At 39.7% G+C, this 18,524-nt stretch overlaps 1 protein-coding gene across 1 annotated transcript; it reads left to right on the forward strand.

The window, feature by feature from the left end:
* The first annotated feature begins 1,126 nt into the window (after nt 1-1,126).
* On the forward strand, nt 1,127-18,474 carry TTPA (alpha tocopherol transfer protein). The gene is made up of 5 exons (XM_055799226.1): nt 1,127-1,364; nt 9,423-9,576; nt 10,787-10,980; nt 13,543-13,653; nt 15,610-18,474. The coding sequence occupies exons 1-5, from the start codon at nt 1,170-1,172 to the stop codon at nt 15,787-15,789; spliced, it is 834 nt and encodes a 277-aa protein (XP_055655201.1). The 5' UTR covers nt 1,127-1,169; the 3' UTR covers nt 15,790-18,474.
* The last annotated feature ends 50 nt before the right edge of the window (nt 18,475-18,524 follow it).

Genomic DNA, 18,524 nt, shown 5'->3' on the forward strand with positions numbered 1-18,524 from the left:
ACCCGTTTCCCAGTTTTTACCCTTTGCTGCAACACTTGCCCCCTGCAAGGTTATCTTTCTATCTTTCCTGTTCAGTCCTTTGAGTTCCTGCTTTAATCTCTTTCTTTTTGGCAAGATCATTCACATTCCTCCACTTTTTACCTCCCTGCATTTAGTTAGGCAGATTTTTTTTTTTTTTACCTTCATAAAGCTGAGGGGGATACCTGTAGACATTTCAGCAGTATGTGAGAGTACACGACATGGCTCGATATGACCGAAATGCCAATCAAAAAGTAAGTATTAAGCATACATGTGGAAAGCCAGAGAAGGGGAAGATAACCTGGAACAAAGTGTTGTAAATTTTTAATAGGCCTAAGTATGCCTTACAAATTGCATGTTTGCAATTTGTTGTAAGGCTTTTAGGTGAGGTAGGCCAGAGAGATCTCAAGGGAAACCTCATCAAAGGAAGTGGTTGTAATAAAAAATCCTAACAGCCTCATTGAACTCTGCACCTTCAATAACTGAACTCACTGCTGGGCAGCAAAGCTGGACTGAGGCTGAATTCGGTTTTGCCATCCTTTTTCCAGACAGAGCAGATATATTTCGATTGCTGCGTGCTCACGTAACCGTCAGGTGCTCCTGTCCCACCAGCACCCATCTCTGCCCAGCAGCCGCAAGGAGGTTGCAGGTTTTTGCCACCGAGTACTTGAAGATGGGTTATTTTCGCCTGAAGGGCAGCCCACCAGCCCCAGCGGCCTCCGGGAGGACCAGGAGCTGCCTGCGGCAGGCGGCGCGGCCCCCGCTGTCCCCGCCGGGCCCCCCCGCCCCCCCCCCCGGGCCCAGCGCCGTAGGGTCTCCCTCTCCCCCCGCCGAGCAGCGGGCACAGCTCCTTTTTGGAGGTGCAAGCCAAGGACACGAGATGGGCTTAAGGCACAGAATCCTAAAAAATGGTCAAACTCCGTAACATGAAAGTGAGAAGACGGTCCCAAAAGATCAACCGTCGCGGCCGGGCCGGCGGGGGACGCGGCACACCTGCCTCCTCCCCTTTGCCCCTTCGGGCCGGGAGGGTGCTCAGGGGTTAAGCCCCGCCGGGGGCGGAGGCAGCCCGGCCCGGCTCCGCCGCCGATCGCTTTCCAATGGGACCGGCGGGGCTGAGCGCGGCCGCCGCCTGAGAGCCGGCGGGCGGCGGGATGTCGCAGGGGCTGCCGGGCGCGGGGCGCCTCAACGACCTGCCCGACCACTCGCCGCGGGTGCGCAGCGCCGTCGCCGAGCTGCGGCGGCGGGCGGAGGCTGAGCCCGGTCAGCGCTGGCTGCAGCCCCTCACCGACTCCTTCCTGGTGAGGTTCCTGCGTGCCCGAGACTTCCACCTGGAGCTGGCCTGGAGGGTAAGGAGGGCCGGGGGAGCGGGAAGGGGCTGGGGGGGCTCCTGCCGTCCGCTGAGCGTGAGGGGGGGCGGCGGCTTCGCCCCTTGCCCGGGGAGCCCCCGCGGCGGCCACCTGCCAGCCGGCCTCGGCCCGGGGGCGCCCCAGCCGCCCGCTGGCGGGACGGGGTCCCGCAGGCCCACCGGGCCTCGCACCCCGCGGCCCCGCCGCCGGTGGCCCGGGGGTGTGCCGGGGCGGGAAGGCGGCGGGAAGGCAGGGGGTCTTGGGGCGGACGGGGGGGTTATTGCCGGCCCCGGGCGGAGTCAGTGTGGCGGGTCGGGTGGGCGCTTGGGTGGGCCGAGGCGCAGCGGGCCGTTTCGGGGTGTAAGTGCCCGTCACGCGTGTCTTCAGTGTGGCAGAGCGGTGTAAATGTGCGGTGTGGGGGCTGGCTTTGTGCGGCCTCGGTGAGGTAACGTGGAGGTTACGGTAAGTGCGGGACAGTCGCGTAATGTAGAGGTTACGGCCAGTGTGATAAGGTCGCAACTACGATCAGGAAACAGTATCCTTTAAATGACATCCTTGTCAGGCTCAGGTTACTGGTTACTAGTAATGATACTAGTTTCATTGCAGATTTATAATTATTCTGACATAAAGCTATGAGTAAAAACTTACTTTCCCATGGAGTTTTGTCCATTTGGAGCATTTACAACGCTCCTTTTGGGCTTTGGTAAGTTTTGGTACTTTCCTGGCCGTTTGTATGGCTCTTTGCCATACAGACAACACATGTACTTTTAATATCCCAAAGTACAAGCTGTTATTGATTGTTCCTTTTTTTACAGGAAGATTGACAACCACTGACCCTTCTGAACAGAAAGTGTTTCCAAATCTTCCCAGGGCAAAAACATTTCCTCACTTGTGCCAACTGGAAGCTGTGTTTCAGTGGAATTTGATGTTGATGACATAGCATTGCCCAACAGACCTCACCTTTTAATTTCTGACTTCTCTGTACTGTAGAACAGTTTAAACTTTTTCCAAGTTTAGTCACCATAAGAGAAGATTATTTGCATATGGATATATTGCGGGATCAGGGTAGCTAAAAAAGATGGTGAGAAATCGAATTAAGCCCTTAATCATAAATAGCTTTAAAAATTTTATTGTGCATTCTTTTCATTTGGCGCATGAGACTTGCATCATAGCTTTAAACCTTTCCTCCTCATTAGAAGAACTAGTAAGTCAAGTCAGATTTCTTTGGATATTTACAGATCTTATGTTTGCTTAAAGTTAATGAGATTGTTTGTATCAGAGCTGTGCACTAACAATTGTAGGACCATGCCTTTTTTTCTTTCCCAACAAAAGACATTTTGTTTTCATGTATTTCATGGTTCCAAAAAGTAGGGCTTAATGTGAAGACAGTATGCGCTCCTAAATATCCACTCCTAATTGCGTTGCAGTTGGTTGTAATTGATAATCCTGTAGCTAGGACAGTGGCACTTTAGAATTTGGCCGGTATGTTTCTGCACTTTCTTGTTATTAATTGTGAGATATATTGTAGCTGGGACTAATCTTCAAGAGTGTGGAATCCAGGCTAAGTTTATGGATGGGAGTCTATGAAGTAGCAAATTTCCTATAGTCATCTTGAGAATCAGCCCTCTGTGACTGGGGACCTGCTTTGGAAAAACAAGGTCTTTTTAGAATCTCTTCAGAATTTCTGGCTCTCCACAGGCTGCTAAGTTTCTAAATTTCTTGTTTGGACCCTTTGAATTAGTAGATTCTGATGTTCAAAACCCACCTGTGTTTAATCTTTCCATCTAGAATTTCAGGTCTTCAAATCCTGTAGCTACTTGTACTTAATCTTTTATCTTAATATTCATATTTCATAATAATACACTGATTTCTAGGTTACTTCTGTTACAGCATGGGAAGCAATTCTTTGGTTTTTTTTGTTTTTTTTTTTTTTTTAAGGAATGTGTTTATCTGCAATTGGTATATTAAGGCCCAAGAGAATTATTGTGCAAAACTCTGTGCTGGTCATGTATATTCATCTAACCCAAGTCTGACCACATGCAGAGGTTATGTTAATACTTCATCCTAGACAGAGCCCTCCTGCCATCAGTCCAGACAGTGGCTGCTTGCTTCTGTCCTGGCTTGATGTTGCCTCTCAGTTTGGAGTTCAGGCTGATACAGTCCCTTTTGCCCACTGGGCTCCTGTGTACTACTGCACGGTACTTGTAGAGCAGCTAAGGGATGATCAAAATTTGTTGCTCTGTCAATGCTTACAACAAAAGGTCATCAGGTATCTTTCTTAGTATGGGCTTATACTTAGCCTTAAATATGAATAAGAGTCTGGCAACTGACCAGACTGCTTATTGATATGTTCGTGGTTAATATTTGACACAGATTTATCTGATTTAAATTTATCAACATCTGGAAATGCTTCAGAAAATAATAATCAGGTAGATTGTGGCAAGACATTCAATTTATGAATCTTATATGATGACTTATTCCAACAGGAATGTTTTACATTTTTCCAGTGACAATTCTAGACTTGCTTTCAAGTACTGATGTATTGATGTATATCATGCAAAGAAAATCCACCACTGAAACAGGTAGCTAGCACTGAAGAGCTTAAAGAAGAGCTAAAAATGTCTGTAATTTTTTTAGAGCCAATGATTATTCATTCAAGCTCAGTAACAAACTATTCTCAAGTTAGAAGATAATTCTTTTAATGCATTTTGAATCACAGGAAGGATTAAACTTGGCCCAGTGCCTTGTCTTAGAAAGTGGCTGGAGATGTATGCATGAATCCGAGCCGCTTACATACAGGCTGCAGAAGAAGAGATGAAGTTAAGCGGGTAGATTCCATGAAAGGATTTCAAATGCATGAATGTTAATTAGTAAGAAAGTGTTAAGTCAGTCTACAAGAAATACCGGCAGAGATTTGTCTTTAGAAATGAACAGAAAATTCTTTGACACAGACTAACAATAACTTTCAAACACCATCACAAACCTTCAATAGGTAAATAAGAAATTTTTCTTGTCTTGTGAGACTTCTAGGCAATTCTTACCTGCCTACCAAAAATTAACACTCAGAAGGAACAGTGGTGCTATATCATTACAGCATCTTTTGTGCTTTTGTGATCTCTGTTAGCGATACAGATATGGATGAGATGCTAGTGTTGCAAAAGATTTCAGTCTGGATATAAATTTGTGCCCAAGCTGAGCATGTTATTTGCTCATGAATTTGTGAAGATACACCTACTTACTATATATTCTGTAAATGGAGAAGCAGGACAACGGGTCTCCAAAAGCCATGCGTTTATATATCCCTTTTCTAATGTACCAGCTACGTGTTTATGTTTGATTTCACTGTTGCACTCAAAACCACTGTCACTTGGATTCAGTAGTGATACGTGAAATCTGGAGAACGAGCATCTCCTTTCCTCCGTAAATCTTTTTGCCTAGTGCATTTTATTATGTCCTTGCATTACATCCCACAACTCTTGTATAATACTAATTCTCAGGGACTTGGGGATACTGTCCTTTTGTACTTGAAGTAGGTTATACTCTGGGGAAAAGAATGAAAATCTTTAAATTCAGTAAAAATGCCACACTGAAACTCTATGCCAAGAGTTGTGTTCCTAGCATATGACTTAGACTTTTTGTAAGCATTGTTTTTATGGCACTCAAACCAGTCTAAATATCTAGGATCCTTTCAGGAGTTCTGGTTGCTACAAGGGTATATAGGCAGACTGTGTCTTTGCTCTGCATTTCATTTAAGGAGGAATCAAGGCTTCCTGATGTGTTGTACTGCATGTAAGTTGCTGAGAATAACTGTGCTGTACAAGAAGGATTGTTTTCCATAATGTCAAACATACGTCTGAGTCTGGGGCGTTATCTCTGAGGTCCTTCACATCATTCAAATATAAATACCAAGTTTAAATCAGGTACTTGGCTGCTTTTCTTCCATCAACCCAGAGGGGTTCCTCAACAAGGATGGAAGAGCCCCTGTTAGGCTCTGTGGGCTGACTGTTAAGGAAATAAAAATGAATCGGCCAGTCTTCCCTTTGTGCTAAGCCAAATGTCTCAACTTAGGCATGTGCCAGCCCTCTCCCAACTGGCAATGGAATAATGTATGTGAAATGGGGAAAGTTCTGTGTCTCTATAAAAATACTTTAAATTCTTTGTCTGTGTATACCATGTGTTTAAATTCTGTGTGTAGCTATATGCACACACACACACACACACACACACACACACACATATACATATATGCAGAAAAGTGTGTGTTTACATATATATGTTTATATTCTAAAGTTTGAGCTATTGGTTTATCCTCCAAATATCGCCAATAGAAAACATTTTTTTCCTAAACATCATGTGCATTGGTACAACTGCTGACACAGTAGGGGCCTAATTCTGGCTAGCATCCTTGTTAATATGAATATATAGTTATTAATCAAGAAAAAATAATTAATTTACGTATACAAATACATTGGTTTGTGACAAGCGTGTTGTTCTCTAGTTCTTTTTATTCTAAGTAAAGTACTAGGTTTACCTTTGTTTTGTAGCACGTGAATCTTGGATTAATCAGTAACTTTATCATCTCTGATGTTCAGAAATCTGGAACTATCCCCAACAGATCTCAGGATAAAACCCTCTTAATTAATGCTAAACTCCAAACTCTGGTGTTTTTCATTCAGCTTTCCCCATTTATCAAGTTACCTTGCATTTATTTTCAGATGCTGAGCAGATGCTAAGTAGGTTATTCGTTTTGTAAACACAGATAATTATACATTGAGAAGTGTTATAACTACATGAGCCACCTTTTATACTAGGTAATGAATGCTCCTGGTTTTCCTGCTACTAGATTGCTTCATCTTCTATATCCAGACCGATTGTTATATATAATATTTATGGTTTTCCTTGCTGTCTTTACTAGAAAAAAACCACAGGCCCATTTTTTTTTTTAATATTTCACATGAATTTCTGTATTTACACAACATTAAACTAGAAATTTTCAAAATAAATCTGGAAGTACCCACTACTAGTTTTTGAATTCCATTACGGATCTGCGGATTACTCATGGAACTAGCTGTGTTGGGCTTCAGATGTCGTGAATAAATCATTGAATCAGTAAATAATTTCAGGTAATTAATTTTCAAAGTCTGAGAATTCTTCAGCACTTTATGGCTGTCTGGCCAAGGGACGTATGTTTGGAGCTTAGCCATGTTATATGTCTAAAAGCTATACAGCTTGCCCATGTCATAGAAGGTATCGGAAAACTCCAACCATATGTTTAGTCCTTAATGGACTCACTAGTGGGTAAACAGTGTCTTCCATAAGGACCTTGAGTGTGTCACAAGCTGTGAACGCCATTCCCTTTCTCCTAAGATCTAGAGCTTAAATCCTTGTTGTTTCCAACTTGGAAAAAGTGAATATTCATGAAAACTAACTGTACTGACAAGATAGGATTATTCAGGGTATTCAATGAATTTATCATTTTTACTCTTATCTTGGTTTTGTCAGGCAGCTCTTCAGAGATGTATAAGGTATGTATGTAATTGTTAATTGGGTTCATTAAGTACCACAGATTTTAGAAGAACAGGGAGAAATGACAAAGCTACAGATGCTGTATAGTTGTTTTGAGGGTGTTTTTGTATGTTGCTGCTATTTAAGTGTCTGTTGGGAAGACCAAGGACAAGAATGTAGTATGTTGACAGTGCTGCCTGGTTGGCACAAAGTGGTTGGGATTGCTCAAACAGTGCCCTTTGTAAAGAGTCAAGTACCAGGAGTGAGATAATCAGAGTACCTCATCAGGCCTGTCTTTGCAATTATAGTGAATTTCTGTTCCACAAATTAACTTACTTTCCCTACTCCCTCCCCCAGCCTTTTTTGTTTGCTTGTTTTCAAGTTAGCCTAGACTATAATTGGCTTAATGCAGTCAAAAGGCTTCTAGTAAAATTCTCCTAATGAGTAAAAGTTTGTTTCTACAGTGTATGGTTTAGGTTGAGGCTTTTATCAACTTTCTTATTGCCAAATCAAATGGGACTTCAACATGGCAAATGAACTCTGAATGAAAAAATAAATACAATACGTATTTATAGGTGCTATTTCCGTGAAGGTTATAGCTAATTTCTGATCAGTGTGTCATTTAACTGTAAGTAAATTCTGCTGACAAACAATAATGCCTTTATAAAAAGTTTCCTCATGACAATTTGAGAGACCTTCAAAACAATTCAAGACCTTCAACTGAGCAGAAAAGCCTTAAGCTGAAGAAGTAGTATATGATTATGTACAATGATACAAGAAACTTGAAAGTAGAGGGAAGGGTAAGAAATAAGACTAGTTATCTAATACAAGCATGCCATGAGGTACAGGACGGTGAGTCTCAGGTGTCCCTCTTAAGAGTCTGTAGGTAAGCATCAGTGTAGCTAATGCTGTGATGTTCCAAGGGATGAATTCAGTATCTGAGAAGATAGATCTGAGAACAACTGAGGTTCTTTCTATTAAAATGGTGAATAAAATTATACTTGCATAGATCAAAGAAATTTGTAATGTGTTTAATGTTGTGTTTTATTAGTTGGAGCTGACAGTTCTTTTAACAATAACATTTCAGTTGTGAAATATGCAGTAATTGAGAAATGAATAAAAATTGGTTTCTCAATACAGATCAATAGAAATAAAAGACTGTTGGTTAATGCTTTCATTGTGGTGAACACATTTAATTTGTGAAACTGCTGAGATCAGTTGACTTTGCTGTTTGAAATACAGTAACAATTTTAAAGGCTAGCCTGTGCCTGCTACCTTTAAGATTTAAGTCTACATTTCAGTTTGTTGTGAAACAAGTTACTGAAAAATTCTGAGTCTTTTAGCTTCTTCAGAGGTCTCAGGTTAGAAGTCTAAACTGTAGCTGTTTAGGAAATTTTAATACAAAATCTAAATTACTTGCTATAGCTATTCCTCTACCCTCCAGAATCAGTGCTAGAGAACTTAGCATGGGTGATATAGCAGAGGCAGAATTTAGTTTAATCAAAAGGAAGCTTTTTAGAAGAGAGTCTTGCATAGCTTCCCACTTACCTATTCAAAATATCTTAAACAGATTTTAGTAGTAGGGCATAGCAGTTCATTTTCCCTACCACCACTTCATTAATATTAAAGGAAAACCAGCAATTAGACTTGGAAATTAGAATTACTGATCATCAACTCAGTCTGTGTCTAAGATGACCTTTCACAGTATCACCTGTAATTCCTCTACATAGATGTTACCTCAGAAAGGAACGCCTTTAACTGGCTGTTCCTTAGAGTCAGGCCATGTCCCTTCAACACACAGCTCTTCCAGTGTCTTAGACATACTGGTTTATGATGCTGCCTTTCAGCCTAAGGAACTGGGGTGATCATGTCCTGGATAATGGACAGGATCTCTGTTTTAACAAAACAGGTTCTGGTTATTTCCACTCTTGAGGGAGGGAAACTTGACTAATGGGTAACGGACCCACTATATTGTTATATTCCATTTCAGAGGGGTAGGAGGGACTTTAAAAATGCGCTTTGGATATGCTGATGATCATACCTGTTGTAAATAGTAAACTAGATTTGTTAATGATTGTATGTATGAAATGGGCCTGTACTTTATGGAGGGGAGGGGGCGGGTGGGTGGGTGAAGGAGAATGTTTGTCTGTAAAACTTTGGACATCTAAATGCAAAAAATCCTGAATGAATCTGATGCATTGTCAAACCAAATAACCCTAAAGGTAACTTGAGTAAGAAAACTGGGGTTTAGACATATTTTACGTAGAAACAACAGGCTTTTGCTACATATTCCAGTTTTCTTTTCTGACACAAAATGACAACTGCAGTCCATGAACCATTTGACAAGGTTCTGAATTCATCGTAATCACTTACTTGATCCAGTATAGCAACCTTCTGCTTCTAGGAGTGATTTGCTTAAAATGTACAATTAAATTATAGCTAATTTAATGAATTAAACATGACTGTGACCACATGTTGAAAACATATTTTTTTAAGTGTGCTTTTCATAAAATACCTAATGGTTGTCTGACATCCACATTTATTTTTTTCCAGTTATTGAAGAATTACCAGAAGTGGAGAATTGAATGCCCAGAAATAAGTGCAGATTTACGACCATCTTCTGTTCTTGGTCTTTTGCATGCTGGCTATCATGGAGTCCTGAGATCAAGGGACCCACACGGAAGCAAAGTTCTAGTATACAGGATTGGTGAGTGACAAAATTGCTTGGACCTGTTTCACACCTGGCTCTGTCACTGATTTTTATTTTTCTTTTTGGGGGGTGGGGGGTGGAGTGGGTGGCGGTGTTTGTATGGGTGCAACGCCAGGGGTTGGTGCAATCAGATAATATCAGAATGTCTTAACTAGAAAGTTAACATATTTAAGTTCCCTGTTAGAGATACCTTTTCATTAATATAAAGGTGAGTTTATTGAGAACAATTACATCATTTGACTTATATATTGATATTGCTAAAGCTGTACAATCCTTTATGAAAAACTTACATTCTTTGTAGTGGAATTGTTGTCTACATCAAAAGAAGTCTTAAAGGTAAAAGCCTGAAGCTTCTAAGAATATGTGTCTGTTTGGGTCTGAGTGTCCTAATAATTATGTTTCCATACGAATTTTCAAAGCCATGTGCTAGGACTGTGGTACTCAGGTAGGTGCAGCACAGGGGTGAGAATAGGTCTATACCTAGTCTTGTACCGATGTTCAGTTTAGATGGGAATGAGAAGTTCACTGGATTTTCACTGTTCACACGTAGCCAGAGTCTTGTAACAACAATCTGAAGGTCCTTTGTTTGTTTGTTTGCACTCCCAAAAGTCTTTAAAAAAAAGATGTAGTTAAAAGATCACGTTACCATATTTCTTTGTGCTTGTTTTGGACAGGGACGTTACTTTTGCTAGCTTTCAAATAATTGCTTTATTAGCAGCTAGTCTAGTCGAAGGTTGTGCTCTGAAGCTTTCGTCTAGGGTTAAGACTCGTCCCATGCAATTCTTTGCTCAGGCCTCAGAAAAACAAGTGAGATTCGCCAAATCTTAGCAGAATTACTGTACTGAAGAAAAAGTTTATGAATTGATTGGATTGATGATCTGTAATTTCTGCTAGCCTGACTGTTACTGAATTAAGCTGTTCCTGTTAAAACCTTGTACTGGAGGCTACATCCATGGGTGGAACGTTACGTTAGGTGGCATCTACACCCATCTACCATTAGGTGGTACCATCTACAAAGAGAGTGTAAAGGGTGAGTGACGGAGCAGGCACACAAAATAACTTCTGTACTGCCAAATTGGTTTATTTCAGGACCTTTGATATTGCTGGTTACTTGTTCCTGAGAAGCACGTTAGAAGCAGTAGCAAGCAAAAGTATAGGTTTATGTGATGTTCTCATGGTAATGCAGAGTAATCTATTCACTCTTCAGGACAGTGGGATCCCAAGTTATTTACAGCATACGATGTGTTTCGTGTAAGCCTCATCACATCTGAACTCATTGTAAAGGAGATTGAGACTCAGCGGAATGGAGTCAAGGCTATCTTTGATCTTCAAGGCTGGCGATTTGCTCATGCATTTCAAATCAGTCCAGCAGTGGCCAAGAAAATTGCTGCTGTTCTCACAGTAAGTATGACATGCTGCTTCATTGCTTTAACTCTCAATTTTTCATCTGTTGCGAGCTATAGTAAATTTTCCTTCTGTAGACCTCCTTAGAGTCTATACAGCTTTAAAGAACAAAATCTTAAATCCATTAGGAGTCATAGGTTTTGCTTGGTTTGACTTGAAGTATGTTCTTGTATAGCAGAAAATTACCTTTAACCTCTGATGTTTATAAGAACTCCACTGACCTGTTACAACACAAGAATTTCATGAGCGTAAATGCCCATGAAGCCCAGTTCTGTAAGGATCTCTGTTCGTTATCCCATTTAATCTCTTCTCTTCCATTTTTTTTCGGCATTAACTCAACAGTCAAAGCTTTTTTTCCCTGACACTTAGAGAGGATGAGAAATAGCATGCACAAAGAGCAGTTAAGAGCAAGACAGTACTAACTTTTTACCAGCATGGATGATGCTACATGATCTTCCAACTGCTACCAACAGAATGTATAATGTTTATGTTCTGCTTGCTTTTTGCCCCCTCAACATGAAGGTTATTTTGTGCATTCACTACTACCTCAATTCCTATTTTTCACAAAGCTTGTGGGTGTTTCATTGTCTAAAACTTGTTCATTGCTGTCAAATTTGGTTGAACTTCGCCAATGGATTTCAGGGGGAAGAACAAAAGAATGAAAGAAGGGGACAGAGAACAGACAGCCAAGGTTCAGTATAGTCCCATAAACACATTTTCCTTCAGAATTTAGATTGAAAGTCAGCAATAATAAAACTGTTAGCTTGTGATGTGGAAATGAGTGAGGGAGGTAATCTCTTGCTCTGATTTTGTAAGGTTTTGAAGTTCAATCAAAGCGTCAGAACTTACAGTTGTTCTTCCTTTTTGGTATCTGCTGTAGAACTTAAGTGAAACCAGTAGGTATTCCCAACTTTTCACATCTGGAATAAGAAATCTTGATGTTCATCTGATTCTGGGCAAGATCTCATGAGAATAGGACTAGTAAGAGTGTTTTAGTTGATTTCTGAGGTAGTAAACAAGTTGCTAGTATTTTTTTCACTTTGAAATAGAGCAGAAAGGAGGTAGAACAGGATTTGCAATTGCATCTAAAGGTTTCAATCCATTATCTCAAGCGGGGAAATTCTCTGAATATGATGTTTCCATCTTGACCTATTTCAGATTTGTTGCATGCTTTTCAATACTTATTAATAGCTATTGGGGGAAAAAAAAAAAAAGACAACAACAAATTTGTGTGTTTCCAGTGTTCTTTTCTAAGAAGAGAAATAAGTTAAACTCATTTTTTTTCAGATTCCTTTCATTGCTTTAATTAGGTTCAGGTATTTTGCCAAAAGATTGTCTTAGTGTTGCTCAACATGCTTTTAAGTAAAAATTAAGGAACCTTAGTTTCAACCCTGTGTTTTACTTAAGAAATGTGTCTTGCAAATTACTATCCTGTGTGAAGAAACAGAAGTTAATAGAAAGGAAATATGTACTAAGGAATGGAAAGCATAGTAAGAATAGTAAGTGACATCATCTTGCAAAATCTATTACCCTTGGCAAAACCAAATTGTTTTGTGAAAAACATCACAGTAGACCTTAAGTATACGGTAACACATGGTAATGTACAGTAAACCTACAATCTGATAGTTTTGAGATCTTTATCATACATTAAAATCTAAAAGGAGTTGCATTTAAGAAATATGTGGGGTTTAGGGTTTTTTTACTTATAGAAGAATGAGAAGCATGCATGAAATTATGTGAGATGAGCTGCTGTACTAGTGGGGAGAATTTTTTGTGAGAAGTAGCACTTACATTAGCAGAAATCCTCTGGTTGCAGAGGTAGTATCAGGTTGGATGTGAATGGAAGCTATAATTTCCCCATTGCATAATGCTGTCTTTGAGCACTGCTGTGTTTTCTTTTAACTTTCAAAGGTCTGGGACTTCTAAATGAATGCAAGTAGAAGTATTTCATATTATAAAGGCTGTATATAGCAGATACAATTTTTATTTTCATTATGACAGTAATCTTTTTGTAAAGCTGAACTTCTGGCTTGGGCAAATTCCCAGTAATTTCAAGGCTTGTCTCTAAATTATAAATATAAATTATTTAACTGAAAGTTAGTAGCTTCAGTGGTTTATATTTATATATATTGGCATATTATCCTTCAGGCTGTGAATCGCCAATGAAAGCACATGGCTAGATAGCTTTTTGGTAAATCAGCAGCAGAATCTCTATTGTGAAGGATTGTACCTCCGAAGAAAGGCTGAGCACAAGCTTTGAATATGTTACTTATGTGCAGTTGGGTGAGGGTTTTCTTGTTTGATTTTCTGTTTAGTGTTTTTTTTTAATATCCTCTCCTCCTACTGAATTTTTTATTTTTCCTCCTAATGGGATATATATGATTTTTCTAAGTGTTGTTGGGGCAGTGTAAATTAAGAGCACTCCAAAGTGCAGGAACTGGCAAAGTCAGGAGGAATACTCCAACCTATGGACTAGATAGTTTTCACAGACTTGTCCTTAACAGTAGAATCTTTCCAATATTTGCTTTTCCTTACACTGTTTTTCACGTATTTTGACAGGATTCCTTTCCTCTAAAAGTTCGAGGTATCCACTTGATTAATGAGCCTTTATTCTTCCACTCAGTCTTCGCTCTAATTAAGCCTTTTCTCACTGAAAAAATAAAGGAACGGGTGAGTGCACACAAATATTTCTTTCTGCCACAAAATCCTTACATGACAGTCTGTAGCACTTCTCTTAGGATCTGGGCACTCCTGAGCACTGAAGAGCATAAATCATTTTTGTGTGTTAGTGCCATAGAGGCCTCCAGAAACTAACTGTAAAGCATTTGCAGTTGTCACTAACATGAGAGTTGCAAGTGGTTGCCGTTATCACCACTCTGAAGATAAAAAACACTGTGACACAGAGAGGTTAAATAATTTGCTTGAGATCACGCAACAATTCTTACGAAGAACTAGGAAGAAACAGGTCCTGGATCTCCTAGCACTGTGCCTTTAAATGACAGTGAGAAATTGTTACTGAACAGTGATGATATGCTCCAAGAAGACAACTTTTTAGTTGTGAAAGACCAGCGGGGGCATTTATGCATCAAAAATAGGACAGGCTTAAGTTCAAAAATTTTTTTTCCAAATAGCTTCTTAGTTGTTTTAAATTGTATTGCAGTTTCAAATCTGAAAACCTGTTTGTAGTTGGATGGAAAAGCATGTCAAGAATTCTGGTTTATTGTAGCATAGGAAGAATATTGGACGTTTCAACATTTCACAGTACCTCCTTTTGTACCAGCTAACACAGGACTAAGGTACAAATAAACAGCCCTGCCTATTATTTCCACTCTGAAGCCCCCTTGTTTCAGCGTGTGGATCTTGTGGATTTGCAGTAGCCATTGCACTCCGGGACAGTAAATCCAGTTTTTTCTGGTCACTGTTAACTGTTATTTGGCAGTCCCCTTTTTCTAGCAGTTGTGTTTACATTAGAGAGGTGGCCCTGTACAGTCCCTCACTCTCAAAAGATGATTAAAAAAGGGAGCATGTTCCAGCAGCCTGATACTGTGGCCCTTCTTCTCTCACATTAATACCTGCAACCCCCCCATACACACACCTGATTCGGCTCAGAATGTCTCAGGTTAGAACTGCAAAAGCAGAAAAGAGGGCAGATGGACATTAAAGGCATGAAAGAAAACAAACCAGATATCCCAGTTCATGGAATGGAACAGAAGCAGATTGGTTTGAGTTACAGGTATGATCTGAAAAAAAACCCTCTAAGGGCCAGTTCCCCATCCTTCATAGGAATAATTATTATTCACTTAGTATTTTACTTCCTGATGAAATGTTAGAATAAAAGGCAGCCAACTACCTTTCGAGTGCATATTCTTGCACTTTTTATGTAACAATAATTGCAGAAATTTCTTGTCAAGTGTTAAAAAGAGGCCTGTGAAAGTGTCTGACTGGAAGCAATGGACAAGTATTCAAAATAGCTACAATAAAGCAAGGAGAGAAGAACCTGAACTACACTATCAGAAGGGTTAAAGTGGAGGAGTAGCCCAGGATCTAATTTCAGCTGGAACTGAAACATAAGGAAGGACTGAGATACAGATTCTTTTGAATATCCTTCTTGGCACCTGTCTGAACCTACCTGCATACTACATAATGTTGGTTTTAAATACCTGTGACTGGACCAGATAGTAATGGCCAGGAGCCAAACACTGTGCTGTTCATGAAAATGACTGAAAAACACGATACCTATCATGACAAGACCAAACTCCAGTCTTCCCGTGCTTTAGCTCACTGTTCGGATGTAGTGTGTACCCTTATCAGTGCTGCTAAACCCGTCTGGAACAAGTGTGTAGTTAGTTTCAGCTCCAGTGCTCACAGCTGCATAAAATGCAGATCTGGGGTTGTAGTCCATGCTTCATCAAGCTGCAGATACTGAGCAGGACTGTGAGCTCCTATGGGAAACTCGCTTACGTGGTACTTCCTTCTTCATTTAAGGAGCTCGTTATGGACAAGTACATTTGTGTAGTCAAACCAAGCTGGTGGCTTCAGCTCTTAGGCTGAGTTTCTTTGCTGCTTGTTTGCACTCAGTTCTCTAGCATTCATACCCAATTAAATGCTTTTCATATTTTGTTTTAGGTCTATATGCATGGAAATAACTACATGCAGAGTCTGACCGAACACTTCCCAGCCAGCATTCTCCCACAGGAATATGGGGGGGAGGAAGTCTCCATTGAAGAGTTGGCCAAGGAATGGACTGACTTTATAATGGCATCTGCAGATTATCTTCAGAGCATTTCTCTGGTTGCCCAGGAATAACCTTGTTACAGTATTATATCAATTCTTGAACACCTGGAAGTGGAAATTAGTTTAATACGCAATCTTTTGTGTAACGTGAAATTACTGTAAATGAAAGCGGTATGTCTCTGCAGGGCACTGTTAGATTGACTGCACTTTAAACTAACTGGAGTCTTACCAGTGTGTATGACTGAAGAGATTAATGAGTTCTACATATTTGCAGTACTGTTTGTAATTGATTAACTTCTATGCCAAAAAGCTGAGTAGTGTGTTGGATATTAGAGACTGATACTGCTCCTGTTAAGTCTTTGGAGACAACTCAGCTGTAGTAATGTAGTTCAGAACCTTATGTATAGCTCTTGTATCTTGGCTTGTCAAGATAATAGTATACAAAAAGGAACAGGTGAATGGGGTAGACTAGTTTGTTGCAGAAGTATGACTACAAGGCTAATTTGCAAGGGGTGAAAAGAGGCTGCTTTTTAGATTGATTCTCAGGGAAAAAGGCTGTTTTGTTAGTTTGTGTCAAATAGAAAATTAGTGAGCAATAGTGAGACATTTGTGTTGATCTTTGTGCTGCTTTTGCAGCTTCCCTTTTTGTGCTAATTAACGCAGTAATCTTCCAGTTTTATAGAGGAAGATAGGGAAAACATCATGTACCTGTTCTTCAAAGGACAGTATGAATCAGGAGGAGGAACTGGTGAGAGTCAAAACAACCTTGAAAATTCTTGATTTTCTTTCTTCAAAGAGATACTGTCTATGGAGAAGCTTTGAGCAACTCCAGTTATGGTCACCTTTAATTCCTACTGTAGAGCACTACAGAGGTCAAGAGCTCTTAGCTGTTAGCAGTATCTGTTTTGGAGGGTGAAGTAGATTACCCTTCGTGGATCTGAACTTTAGAAATACCTGTTGCGTGGTTTAAGGGTGCTTGTAGGTCACTTTGGACCTCAGCATAGAAGATGCTGAGTATCTTGATTTTATTTTCAGAAAAGGAGCTGGCAACTTGCCAGTCTGTCTTCTGTTGGGCACTGGAAGAAATTGGTTTTAATTTTTGTTGAGCCCTCTTCTTCATTTCTGTAGGGGTAAGGAAAAAATATTAATCTGTTTATACTTATCGAAAACAGTTTGTTGGTTTTTTTAAGGGACATTATTCAGATACAAACACTGCATGTGAAAAAGCTGTCACTCACATTACATAGCAGTATCATCCTGCAATCCCCAGTATTTAATAATCTAAACAATTATTTTACTTTTCACTCAGCTTTTTGTTAAAAACTGTTAGCATACCAACTGCTAGAATTCATTTGCCCAGTTTTTAACTCTTGTTTTGTAATAAGCTAAGTGATCTTTGGATAAGCATTATATATTTAAGCATTCCATATGAGTCTTTGTATAAATGAATCCATAACAAATGCTTTGTTTCTAAGGCAGCTAGAAGTGCTAATGTCAGTTATTTTGGGATCTTTAGGACATTGGGATGTTACGTGCTTAGGGGAGAGAAATGAGACTATTCTATTAAATCAGAAATGTCTTATGGTAGATGATCATCAATACTGTGTTGTTGCAAAAGCCACTGGGAACTGTTCATTATTAGCAAGGGAAACATCTATGAAAGGCCCACAGAGTACTCGTTGGTTGTAGTTCCTTCTGCTGTGGTACGGTCAATGCCAGGTACAAAGTACTTGCAAAACCGACAGGCATTTAAATTAGTTTTTCTTTCTTTCAGTTCCCTCATTTCCTTAAGTGCATTTTTCATTCTTCTCTTTCAGGATGTCTTTGATACGGAGCCTAAATTTAAGGAAATATTTTTTCAGATACATTTTCATATATTCGTGTATTTCATATATCTTTCTTTTTCTCAGATTGAACTATTTTGTAATACAAAGCTCCTTAAATAGAGGAGTTCAGTGAAGCTCTAGTTCTTCACTGTAGGAAAATAAACTAAGTAGTCAGGCATCTGGCAATTCTTCAAGTGTGTATCTCAAGTTCCAAATCACTTACAAACTGGAGAACTGAAGCTATTTTCGTAATTTTGTGCTCTTCAGTTTTAATCCTTGAATGTAAACCACATAAAGGATTGAACTGTTTTGCAGCGAATGGGAAAATTTAAACTTTTCCTATGAAACTGATCTCTAATCGTTGCTGTTTTATGTAGCAGAGATGTCATGTGATTGCATATGTATATGCAGATGGACAGAATGTAGCTTTTTTAAAATCTTCATTGGGACTACACCAGCACTATGAATATGAAGTTCTAAATGTCTTAAAAAATATCCTGAATCTATTACTAAATGATGTTATATTTGCATAACAACAGAGCACTGAGTGCAGTTATTTTTTCATGAACTGTTAATTATTTCTTAATGTTTACATGATATATAGAAGGTAGGAACTGTAACTGCAGTTGCTGCTAATAGTAAGGACACCAGCTAATTAGAACATTTGCATAATTAATGGAAGAGGTATTAATTAGTATGTTGAGTGGTGGTATGGCAGCGTTGAGCTGTAGTGTCAACAGAAAAGGTAAAAATCTCCAAGTGCATTGTTCTTTAGGAATATCAAGAGTGCCTCTAAAGAAAGCAAGCTGCTATTAAATGATGCAACTGTAATTTACTACTGACTGCAAGCACAACGTAATGCACAACGGTTTTTGTAATTTTTTTTATGGATTAACACCATTCTATTAATAAACTTTTTCTAGCGGAACCAGCCCCGCCTGTCGGTGTTTGTCAGACGAGGGTGGCGCTCCCGGGGCGCGG

The sequence above is a fragment of the Falco peregrinus genome, chromosome 3 (assembly GCF_023634155.1).
Source record: "Falco peregrinus isolate bFalPer1 chromosome 3, bFalPer1.pri, whole genome shotgun sequence".
Classification (NCBI taxonomy): Eukaryota; Metazoa; Chordata; class Aves; order Falconiformes; family Falconidae; genus Falco; species Falco peregrinus.

What these genes read in the sequence shown, in the direction of transcription:
- TTPA (XM_055799226.1), top strand. Translation starts at nt 1,170, where the DNA reads ATGTCGCAGGGGCTGCCGGGCGCGGGGCGCCTCAACGACCTGCCCGAC. An exon ending in AGTTCTAGTATACAGGATTG is followed by an intron (nt 9,577 to 10,786) that starts GTGAGTGACAAA and finishes TTCACTCTTCAG; the next exon opens with GACAGTGGGATCCCAAGTTA. An exon ending in AAATTGCTGCTGTTCTCACA is followed by an intron (nt 10,981 to 13,542) that starts GTAAGTATGACA and finishes GTATTTTGACAG; the next exon opens with GATTCCTTTCCTCTAAAAGT.